At 50.3% G+C, this 12,241-nt stretch overlaps 1 protein-coding gene and 1 long non-coding RNA gene across 3 annotated transcripts in view; both read left to right on the forward strand.

Moving 5' to 3' along the window:
• Positions 1 to 11,338, forward strand: part of XRRA1 (X-ray radiation resistance associated 1) — a 42,254-nt gene extending 30,916 nt beyond the window's left edge. The window contains exons 14-18 of the mRNA XM_081909586.1: positions 3,375 to 4,979; positions 5,437 to 5,599; positions 7,022 to 7,137; positions 8,807 to 8,912; positions 10,709 to 11,338. Coding sequence (XP_081765712.1) covers positions 3,375 to 4,979; positions 5,437 to 5,599; positions 7,022 to 7,137; positions 8,807 to 8,912; positions 10,709 to 11,004 — 2,286 coding nt within the window. The 3' untranslated portion in view covers positions 11,005 to 11,338. The remainder of the gene's footprint in view (positions 1 to 3,374; positions 4,980 to 5,436; positions 5,600 to 7,021; positions 7,138 to 8,806; positions 8,913 to 10,708) is intronic.
• Positions 1 to 12,241, forward strand: part of LOC309369379 — a 161,346-nt gene that overhangs the window by 109,360 nt on the left and 39,745 nt on the right. The window lies entirely within an intron of this gene.

Here is a 12,241-nt window from a genome sequence, read left to right on the forward strand (position 1 = left end):
CGACAAGCGCAGGAGTCCCAAAAGTCCGCAGAAAGTGAACCTGGGGTTTGCGGCCATTTAACAAAGAAAACGGTGTGTCACCTACCAGTGAATTGTAGACCCGATTCCAGGTGAATGACACAGCCCTAGTAGCCTCCAGCCAAAACTCAGGAGGCAACCTGGCTTCTTTCAGCATCACCTGTGCAGCCTTAACCAGAGCTTCACTCCTCAGCTCTGCCACCCCCCCTTGCTGGGGTGAATTAACTGTGTGGCGTATCCCTCTCTTCTGCAAGAACTTCTGCAACGCAGAACCAGTGTACTCAGCATTTCTGTCACTGATGATCGCTTGAACCCTGGTGGAGAACCTCTGTTCCACCCCCTCAATCCAGCTCTTGATCAGCTGTGCTGCATCCTCCCTGGATTTGAGACCGTGAGCCCAGGAACTCTGCGAGAAATTATCCAAAAAAGTTAGGAGAAACCTGGCCCCCCCTAGACTTGGTTCCTTGACAGGACCGGCCAAATCTATGTGTACCAACTCAAAAGGTTTAGTGGCCACACGTTCCACCTTTGGGTAACTGCACCCTCTCACCTTTGCTTGCTTGCAAGTGTCACAATCAATGGCACTTCCACAATTTTGAATCCTACACCCCGTGGCAACCTCGGGCAGAGTCTGCAAGTCCTCTACCGACCCATGAATTGTTCTCTGATGCCATACGCATGCACATGTAACATTATGAGCGGGAATTGTAGCACGCTGGTTGGGAACTGTAGCACGCAACGCTTGTGCTTTCTCAACCTTCCCCTCACCCCCAAGAGACGTTTTAAGAATGAAAAGGTCATTCTGTCCCTTCCGCACTTTGGCCAGTAACCTCCCCCCTTTGGAGATTGTGCAGACATCGTTTTCAAAACAAACTTTGAACCCCTTACTTAACAAATAAGGCACAGATAACAAACAGTGATGAATTTCCGGAACAACACAAAAATCCACCGACTCCTGTAAAATAGAAAGAAAGACATTAGTGCATTTGCGAACTCTAGTTTTCTGTCCATTCGCGAACTTAATAGTTTGCCCCTTCGGAACTGCTGTGCAATTCCACCTCTCGACTGCAGGGATCTCTGGAACCATGTTGCGGTTAGCTGCAGAGTCAATTACAAGGCTGAGCTGGAAATTTTCCACTCCGCCGTCTTCAAACACTGCCATACTCGCAGAAACTTGATAAGACTCTTCCTGTTGTTTACCACGACCACCTGGCTCAGCTCCACGCCTGCCTGTCTTCCCAGGCCTGTTGCCATGGAAACCTCCCTGATTCCCATGGGAAAAATCTTTGCAAACATCCTGCATCGGCTCTCTGCTCCGGTGGGGGCAACTGCCACGCCGACGTTGAACTCCAGTGGAAAAACACTGCCCGGGGCTCCTCCCAGCTGGCCTGGCCTTCCTCCTTCTGGAACGGTGCCTTCCACCAGCTTGGCCCCCCCTGAAGCTCCTCTCTGCTTCAGCACAAAGCGAAAGCTGTTTAAACTTGCCTTTGGAACTCTTCGCCCCCCCAATCTGCTCACTAGCGCTCCTAGAGGCTAAGACATCGGGAACAGGGCCTGCCAGTCCAGCCTCTCCAGGACTCAGTCCATCACACAGACGTGTAGAAGCATTACAACAGCTCCCCAACACTGTCCCAGCCCCCATTGGGCTTTCTGGGCATCCTTCAGCCTCTCCAGGGCTTCGGCCTTTCGCTGACGCCTCACACAAGCCCTTCAGCAAATTCCAGGCAGCCCACGCTGTCGTTACGCCCTCCAAATGAGGCCTTAGTGACGCATCAACGCATGCTTTGAGCATCTCTAGCTCTTGCAGCAGCCTCTGGCTATTTTCAGCCAACACAGCCCCACAGCTTGCTTCACCTGATCCAGCTGCTGGCCGGCCAAGGGGTGGTGATTTTGGCTCCCATTGGTTTGCTGCCCAGAGCCCTTCAACCAAGAACCATCCCCTTATTTGTCTGGACCACGTTGCCCAACTCTTTAGAGTGAGCTTTTCCAGCGGTATATTCTGGCTTTCAGCCATCTTCTCCCGTTCTCCCAAGGTGCCCCAAGCTGTACTTACTCCGTACCAGCTTCCTCCGGCCTTCCCTTCCGTGGAGAAACGATATTTCAGCTGCGTCTCAGCTCCCAGCTTTTAGCTGCTTTTTTTGGCTCTTTGTGTATCAGAAGCTCTCACTGTCTCTCGGAAGCAGGCAATTAATCATTCTTGCTCTCCAGCACCCAGTCAGCTCCCGTTGCGCTCCTCAGCCGCAGACCGCTGACTTCAAAGCATTCCTGAGGCTCACACCGACTGCTTTACGAGCGTTTTCTGACACTCCATAACCTCTGGGGATATCAATCGATCTGCCGTGACACCTGATTACTTTATGATCGTCAATCAGCAGTTTATAACGGGTCCGGCACACTTCTTCACAGCTGCGCCACTGTTGCTCCCTTCAGGTCACGGCTTAGCAGAGTTGAACAGCGGTGTAAAGCAGTCTTGCTTCGATGCAAGCATACACAGACAGGTTCGTCTATTTACAGCTCTTTATTAAAACATTACAGCAAACAAAGTCCAGGGCTTCTTTCAGCCATGTCTCCCTCACAGATACACAGAGGGAAGAAGTGAAAGTACAGGGAAAAACTCCTCCTTCTTAGCTTCTAAAAGCTTCTGTCTCCGCCCAGCTTCTGTAAGCTGACGTTAGCAGGTGACACACACCAGGGGAATTTAACCAGATAAATTCTGAACCATCACATTCCCTTCCAAAGTCCTGCCCACTCCTGTTCTGCCAGCAGCAGATGCATTGCCTTCTAGGCTCAGAATAAGGAACTTCTGGACCTTCCAGATTTTGAACTCCCAACTCCCATCCTCCCTGACCCTTGGCCACGTTGGATGAAGCTGATGGGAGATGGAGCCTGACCACATCTAGAGGGCCTATGGATCCCTCCATCCATCCCTTAAGCCCTGAGTTCCCCCAGCCAGTTTCTCATTTTCTCAGCTCTGTTCATTCCCCAAATCTTCCTAAACATACTCCTCTGCAGTGGAAAAAGGGGGTGCTGTTTTCTCCCACTGCTTAGTTTCTGAAAAGTGGAATGTTGATTGGGTGGGGTGCAGGGAGAACGGCAGTAGGAGGACACTTGTGGTTATTTATTTCATGAAGTTTTTGCACCATTTGATTGTAAAACAACTACAAGAAGTTCTTACAAATTTGGAATGGACATCATGGGGCAGCTGAAATAGTGTCAGTTCTGCTGATTAATGGTTAGGGTTTTAAGAGCTGTAGATTGTGGCTAGGGATGGGTGCTGGGTTTGGAAAGACAGGAGACTGCTGCGCTGTGGTCCTTCCAGGTCTAGAATGCACCGTGGCCTTCTGTGTCTTTTGCAGGTGAAAGCACAGCTGCCCAAGGTCCAAAAGCGGCCTCAGATGCTAGAAGACCACCTGGAGACCACCTTCTGGCAGCTGTGGACAGGTGCAGATCTGGATCCCAATAAAAGAGCAAGTCTGGACGAGCCTCTTCCACCCATCAAGAGATTTTCACTACCGTATGAACCAGAGAAGCCCGTCTTGCCTCTTAAGGAGGAGGAAATATCTGCACCCTCTTCTCTGGAGTGTTGTGTTTGTGATGCTTCAGCAGACCAGCTCTCAGCAGACCAGCTGGAAGACGTTCCTGAAGGCCAGTCTTCGCTAGCTGACTTAGTGTTTGGAAATGTTGCTTCCACTCAACCTCCTGTGGAGCAGCTCCCACCTGAACCTCTCCCACCAGAAGAGAATCTGCCTGAACCCAGCCCTCTGATCACAGCACCTTCACAAGGACAAGACCTGCCCAGGAGGCCTCAGTTCATCTCATTGTCTTTGCCAGGCCAGGACCACGGCGCTCCGGTTCCTCCTCCCAACTCACCTTTGCCTTTGCAAGAGCAGGGTCTCTCTGAAGGTCCTCCAGCAGAACCAGATCAGCTGAGGCCGTTTCCACCCCGCAGCTCGCTTTTGCCAGGGCGAAGTAGATCAGAACCTCTTCCACCAGCTCATTCTCCCGCAGGGGAGCAGAACTTGTCCGGGTCTCCAGCCAGATCCCTGTCAGTGGGACAGGGCTTTCCTGATGCCTCCCCACCAGCAGGACCACCAGCAGTGGAGGGTGATCACCCAGAACCCATCCCACCAGCCAGCTCAGCTCCTCCAGGACCGGATTTGCCAGAACTTGTCTCAGCTACTAGATCAACCTCAGCAGGTCCACCGAGGATTCTCCTGCCAACCACTTCTCCTGCAGAAGGTCAAGATCAGGTGGAGCCACCTCTGCCACACAGCTCAGCTTCCGAAGGTTTGCCTGGACCTGCTCCACCACACTTGTCTGGGACTCTCCTGCCGACCACTTCTCCTCCAGAAGGGCAAGATCCTGTGGAGCCCTCTCAGGACCTGGCAGGACCCGTCTCTCCATCGATGCCCCGCTTGGAGGAACCAGCTCCCTCTGAGCCTGTTCCACCACCTGGATCCCCTCCTGCAGAACAAGATCACCTGGAATCTGCTCCATTGCCCACCTCACCTGCACAAGAGCAGATTCCGCCAGAGACCATTCCACCACCTGGATCCCCTCCAGGGGAGCAAGACTTGGCCCAGCCAAGCCCTCCTTCAGCTGAACGGAATCTTTCTTGGACTTCGCAACCAACCGGATCCCCTCCAGGAGGGCAGGATCATCTGGAACCCGTTCCACCAGCCACCTCACCGGTCCAAGAACCCGACCGATCGGGTTCCGAGCTCCAAGATGGATCAGAGGAAGAGGAGTTTTCAGAATCTCGACCAGCCAGCTTAACTTCTGTGGAATGTGGCCTGTCTGGGTCGTCTTCTAGGGAGCTTTACATGCTCTTTGCCAAAGTCCACTCGAGCACGAAGCCTATTTTTGAAACATATGATAGTCTTTCTAGTGAGGGCGAGGTGTTTAGCGGCAGCGGGGAGTTCGTGGAGGCAGAGGAAACAGAATCCATTTTCATGACGCAGGTATGTGAGCTGGCAAAGTGCCGTGGTATTTAAGCAAGAGATGTTTACCAGTGAAGCCATTCTAGAATCCCAACCTGTAGTTTACACTAGACAATGTATTGTCCGAAAACTGGTTTGAAGTCCATATTGCAGACATCTCCAAACTCGGCCCTCCAGATGTTTTGGGACTACATATATATATCAAATAGTCCAAATATTCTGCCTAAATTATATATTTTTTTGTTGGGACTTCCCATGCTTCAAGTTCGGGGGGGTGGGGTGGACTCTGATCATCTCATATCTCTGCTGCTTTGAATAGTCTTTCCAATAGTTCCTTTAAATCTTCCTGTTGTTAACCTTCCTTCTTTCATGGCCTCTGAGTTGTTTCCACAAGCGAGTTGAAATAAGCAATGATATGTTTCTGTGTGGGTTTCGTGCATGACTCTCACATACCTCCACTTCTTTCTTGGGTCTGAAGGTGGACGAGGAGTCTGGTCCCTTGCTGAAGACTGAAAGGGCGGCATCGCCACGTAAGAGCTCAGGCAAAGGAAGAAGACAATCGCAGCCAGTCCCCGAAAAATACAAGGGTTACGAAGAGCTGCTCGGCGGAGACCCTGGCGTGGATTTCGTTGACCCAGTGGGTGAGTTGACTTGGGACTGCTGGAAATTTCAAGTGTAGGCTTTTGACCTTCTTTGTTCCAGTAGACAAAAGGATCTTGGCTGGGGCCCATGGTTGAACTTTCCTCTCCCATCACACAGAGAGCTACCATCTGACTTTTGAAAAGGTCCATCTGTCTCTGCATCGTCCACACTGCGCATGTGTCCATGCGCACGCATGGGCCCTCAAGATTCACCTAGTGCAGTGTTTTTCAACCTTTTTTGGGCAAAGGCACACTTGTTTCATGAAAATAATCACGAGGTACACCACCATTAGAAAATGTTTAATATTTTTTTCTTTAATGGCAAACAAAAACGTTGCAGACCGTTCTCTGCTCAGCGGGGATCGATCCGCTGATCCCCGCTGAGCCGGCGGATGACAGCTCCGTCCCCGCACTGTGTGTGGAGAGGGAGATGTCAGAGCCCTGCTGCTCTCTATGGGGAATCGGATGAGAGCGGACCACCTGTCCGCTCTCATCCGATCTGATCCCCACCCAGGACAGATGGAAAATAGGGGGGACACAGTCTGGCGCCCGCCTGGTGGACGAAAAGTTGACATTTTTTTTAAAAAAAAAATCTTTCGAATTTTTCAATTTTTCCCACGGCACACCAGGCAACATCTCGTGGCACACTAGTGTGCCGCGGAACAGTGGTTGAAAAACACTGACCTAGTGTATGTACTCATGTTTTTAAAAATGCACATCTATTTCTTGAGTCACTCTGTACTTTCTGCTTTGATCTGTGTTTCGGGTGCTGAGTTGCTCTGTGTAAAATGAAGCTCTGTGGTCCCCATTCACTATAATGGTAAATCTAAAAACAACTACAGTGGTACATCAGTTTTCGGATGTCTCCGTTGACGAACGTTTCGGTTTTCGAACACCGTAAACCTGCAAGTAAATGCTTCGGTTTTCAAACACGCCTCGGAAGTCGAACATTGAGTTTTCCGTATTGTGTTTTCGGTTTTCGAACGTTTCAGAACTCGAATGGTCTTCCGGAACGGATTACGTTCGAAAACCAAGGTACCACTGTGTAAGTTTCCCCCTTTTTGGATAAAGTGGATTAAATTTGCAGGCCTCTTCAGAGCGGATTAAGCCTCCCCAATTGCAGAGAAGAAAAGCTCCAGGGCTTTCTGTTGGGGGAGTAAAAGGGATTCATTTCCCTTCATAATCTTGTATGGGGAGGGGGAAGCAGGGGGTCAGTCGTCTTTTGCTCTTTCCCACCCTAACATAATTCAGAAATAGATGGGTGGTGTATCTTATTGCTTGTTACTTATTTTAAAGAGCTTTGTGGTGTCCTGGTGGAATTCATTTTCTAGTTTGATTCCTGAGAGATCTTCTAAACAGGGTTTACGTTAACATGGTTCCCACCCCCAATTTCCCCTGTGCTCCCATTTTTATTTCAACCAGGAATACAGCACAATGTCCAAGCTCTGGAGAAGGCGCTCCGATATCCCCGTGTGTACCGCGAATCAAAGGCCAGGCTGGACAGCTACCAGAAGCCTTATGTGCCTGCAGAGAAAAAGGTACTGTATTTTTCGCTCCATAAGATGCACCAGACCATAAGATGCACCTAGTTTTTAGAGGAGGAAAGGGGAAAACCCCTGGTTTTTTTGAGATCAGCTCAAAGTTGTGCAGCTTCTTTTGCAAAGGGAAAAAATCTTGTTTTTATGGGGTTCAGCTCACAGTTCTGCAGCTTCTTTAGGAAAGGAAAGGGAGCCGTTTCTACAGTTTCCAGACGGATAATCTAATCAGCCAGTCCCATGTCTCTGGGGAAACAAACAGCCTCCATCTGCAGAACATTCAAGAATGGAGGCCTGGGCAAGGGCCGGGGCAGGAAAGGGAGCCAGCGATCAACCACACATTCACTCCATAAGACGCACAGACATTTCCCCTTACTTTTTAGGAGGAAAAAGGTGCATCTTATAGAGCGAAAAATACGGTAAATGCTATCCAGGGAAGTAAAACTCTTGCCTCTAGACCTGGGAGGTTGGAGCTCAAACTTCTACTCAGGGGAGGGGTGTTTGGCAAATGGTTCCCTCTGTGCCTCAGTCCCCTATCTCTAAAATGGGAAGATACAAAGGGAGGGGGGCGTGTTGTCAAATGAACAAGCACATCAAGAAAGTGCTTTGTGAAATACTTTGCAAAATATCAATGCTAAATTGTACTGGGGTCACCCTCTAGATTAGCGGCTTCCAGACTTTTTGGAGCCAACTTCCCCCCTTTAGGTTCCGTAAACTCACTGCCCGTCTCCATTAAAAAGCAACATTCAGAATAGCACTAAGGAAGATGACAACAGAGGCGGATTTAGGGGGAAACAACCGGTTCGGTCACACTCGGTGCAGAACCTCAGGGACACTGCAACTATGATGTAGAATGGAAGGCGGGGGGAGGCACAGATTTTTGCGCTGCTCTGGTTTCTCCAGAAGCGGCTTAGTCCTGCTGGCCACATGACCCGGAAAAACTGTCTGCGGACAAATGCCGGCTCTCTTGGCCTGAAGGTGAGATGAGCGCCGCAACCGCAGAGTCGTTCGTGACTGGACTTAATTGTCAGGGGTCCTTTACCTTTATTTATACCTCGGTAGGCAATCCCCAGCAAATGGTTGCAGCGTGAGGGGCAGGCAGACACAACACCCTCCAGGATGCTCATTTGCATTCCTCCCTCCTCTCCTGTCCCCCCCCCCAAAAAAAGCAGACACTGGGCATTCCGTGGCCACTGAGCATGCTCGGTCCTCATCCAGCAGCCTCATTGTTTTTTAGCACACACACACCCCGGGCACCATTTTGGCTATACAGTGGTACCTCGGGTTAAGTACTTAATTCGTTCCGGAGATCTGTTCTTAACTTGAAACTGTTCTTAACCTGAAGTACCGCATTAGCTAATGGGGCCTCCTGCTGCTGCCGCGCCGCCAGAGCATGATTTCTGTTCTCATCCTGAAGCAAAGTTCTTAACCCGAGGTACTATTTCTGGGTTAGCAGAGTCTGTAACCTGTGAGGAGATTTCACCCCTCCCATATCCAAGAATCTCCTGATGAGTCTGCTGATTCTCCAGAGAGGAGGGGCAGTGTTCTGTAACCTGAGGTACCACTGTATAAGGATCGGCCCACACTCCTGAGCATCACCAATAGAGGGAATGGTAAGTGAAGATGTGGGGATTGTCCGTGGCCTTCTCATTTTGATCCGCTTTCTGTGCAGGCCTTGAGTGTCCGTCCGCCGCCAGCTGAAAAGACCCGGCTGCAGAAGCTGGAAGAAATCCTCCTGAAGATGCGCAACCCCACGAATATCATACAGATGCCGCTAGGTATTTATTTATTTCATAAAATTAACGCACCACTTGATTGCAGAAAGACAGAAGAAACCTCTGAGCGGATTACAAACAAGGTAAAGCAACGAAAGGATCAGTGAGAAAAATTAAGAAAAATGAGCAACACTTAGCTCTGTTGGTGGGGGATGCGGGTGGTGCTGTGGTCTAAACCACTGAGCCTAGGGCTTGCCGATTGGAAGGTTAGCGGTTCGAATCCCCGCGACAGAGTGAGCTCCCGTTGTTCTGTCCCAGCTCCTGCCCTCCTAGCAGTTTGAAAGCACGTCAAATGTGCAAGCAGATCAATAGGTACCACTCCGGCGGGAAGGTAAACGCCGTTTCCGTGCGCTGCTCTGGGTTTGCCAGAAGCGGCTTAGTCATGCTGGCCACATGACCAGGAAAAAACTGCAAACACCGGCTCCCTCAGCCAGTAAAGCGAGATGAGTGCTGCAACCCCAGAGTTGTTCACGACTGGTCTTAACTGTCAGTGGTCCTTTACCTTTACAGTGGTGCCCCGCAAGACGAATGCCTCGCAAGACGGAAAACCCGCTAGACGAAAGGGTTTTCCGTTTTGGAGGTGCTTCGCAAAACGAATTTCCTATGGGCTTGCTTCGCAAGACGAAAATGTCTTGCGAGTTCCCCCCCTTTTTTCCCAAGCCGCTAAGCCGCTTATCAGCTGATCCGCTAAGCCGCTTATCAGCTGATCCACTAAGCCGCTAATAGCGCTAAGCCGCTAATGGGCTTTCTTCGCAAGACGAAAAAACCGCAAGACGAAGAGACTCGCGGAACAGATTCTTTTCGTCTTGCGAGGCAGCACTGTACCTTTTTTAGCTCCATTGGTTAGAAGGTGGCGCTGAGAATGCCAGGGTTGCAGTTTCGATCCCTGTATGGGGCAGCTGCCCTTTCCTGCTTTGCAGGGGGTTGAACTGAATGACCCTCAGGGTCCCTTGCAACTCTATGAAACCTTCTGAAAAGTTAAAACAAAAATAGACTAAGAAGAGATTAAGGCTCACTCACACAGCAACGCTAGCCTGTTTTTCATCTAACCTCCCTTGGTCCTCTCTCGCAGCTGGCAGAAGCAGAATACAGTGGTACCTCGGGTTAAGTACTTAATTCGTTCCGGAGGTCCGTTTTTAACCTGAAACTGTTCTTAACCTGAAGCACCACTTTAGCTAATGGGGCCTCCTGCTGCTGCTGCGCTGCCAGAGCACAATTTCTGTTCTCACCCTGAAGCAAAGTTCTTAACCCGAGGTCATATTTCTGGGTTAGCGGAGTCTGTAACCTGAAGTGCCTGTAACCCGAGGGACCACTGTACATTATGCAAATGCAATGAAAAATAGACCTGCCTGGCTGCAGTTTGGTTCTGTTAATAAGAACACAAGAGCCTGCTGCACGGCCAGTGGCCCATCTAATGGAAAATCCTGTTCTAACAGTGGCCAACCAGATGCCTGTGGGAAACTGGGAAGCAGGATCCGAGCACAAGGGCCCTCTCCCCTGCTGTGGTTTCCAGCAACTGGGATTCAGAAACATTGGAAGCAGAACAGAGCCATTGTGGTTCGTAGCCCCCGATAGCCCTCTAATTGTCTAATTGTCCTCCAAAGCCATCCCACTGCATAGCTGCCAACGTTTCTCTTTTTTTAAGGGAAATTCCCTTATTCCGAATAGGATTCCTCGCAAGAAAAGGGAAAAGTTGACAGCTGTGTCCCAGTTGGTGGCCATCGCTACCTCCTGTGGGAGTTCCATAGTTTAGCCGTGTACGGCATGAAGAGGCTCTTTCTTCCCCGCATTCTTTGCAGTGTGCATCCTGCGGAGGAAGAAGGACAACTGGCGCGAGTACCGGCAGGCCCTGGTGATGCTGAAGGAGTTCCGGAAGGAGTATAAAGCGGCAGTGGCCAGCTGCAACAAGCAGGTTGAGTCCAAAGCCATTAGTAAGAAGGGTACCAGTGCAGAGACGAGCCAAAACTTGATGCTCGAGGGTCTTCCGGAGGCTGAGTTGGGTGGACAGTCGCTTGAAGAATCCTCGGTCCCTATGGAGGAGAAAGGACTTTCTCCATCCAATCCGAAGAAAGCTCAATTTAAACCGGACTGCTGAGGAACCGCCTCTTTTTACAAGACATAGAGCTGTTTGCTGTATTTTCCGAAGAGTCCCATGTCCTAGGAGACCATAGTGGTGTAACTAGCAACCATAGGAGCGGAGGTTACCTACTTCCAAACCCTCTGCGAAGGTTTGACCCGCTCAGGGTTACAGGCTAAGAGTAGCTCAGGCTCCACTTCAGTGCAGACGTTCAGAAGCGTAACAGAAAACCGACGGGAACCGCTAGGCGCACTCGAAAAGGCTGTTTCAGGATGCAGTTCCCATCTAAATCATGAGACTTGGACCCGGGCAGCCGCCACAAAAGCAGTGAAATAAATGTGTCATGGTGGGCCTCCGGTTTTATCAAATGACTACGGCCTAAGTCCCCCCTTTTACAATTGTTCAGATGGAAGAACCTTGGCAGAATCTGTTGGGAGAGGGAAAGAAGTCATGCCAAGACAGCTTTCCATAGAAGCAATGACTGGCACAGAAAGGCTTTGTCACACTTCCAGTGCCTTATTGTAAGACCCCAATTGCCCATGTAGTTTGCTAGGCATTTCCCCACTTCCCTTCTGCTTGCCCCAAACCAGGGGTGTCGGTAAAAGGGCATGTTGTCCCTTCCACACTTCTTTTGCTTTGCAGGTTTAAAATGCCCCCGGGACCTCACGACCGCTTGCCCCGACTCTTTCCTTTCCCCTTAGGCTGTGGCTCTAGGGGGGAAAAAAGGAATTAAATATTTAATCCTTAAGGTAATTGTGCAGTTAATATTCTGCTTTATGTACCCAATAATCCTTCAGATCAGTTAGCTAAACCCCACCCAGGAGCAATTCATGGGCCAAACCTCGCTGTTTCTTTTACCAAGGCAGAATTCCCTCTTAAGACCACCCAAGGTTCAAAGGGCAACCATTTAAAATTAGTACAGTACTGCAGGGAGGGAGAGGCAAGAGCAATGGCCACCCAGCGGCAGTCTATCATGTACACCCAGGACCCCACCTAGTCCCATTCTTCCTCATAGTCCAGACTTCCGAGTCCCATGGCTTTTTCCCCACGAGCTCGGGCAGAATGGCTTGGCTTCCTCACACCGAGTCACCGTCATGTTTTCTCTAGATTCAAGCACTTCTCTTTTGCCTGTGCGTGGGAATGCCTGCAACTCATTCCCTGGGCATGTACATGGGAGCATGAAGGTACATGCACAGAGATCAGCTCGGCCTGTCTCCTCTGTGAGCCCCCTCTCTGGAGCATGAAGCACATTTTA

This window comes from Podarcis melisellensis, assembly GCF_964234715.1.
Source record: "Podarcis melisellensis genome assembly, chromosome: 4".
NCBI classification, from domain to species: domain Eukaryota; kingdom Metazoa; phylum Chordata; class Lepidosauria; order Squamata; family Lacertidae; genus Podarcis; species Podarcis melisellensis.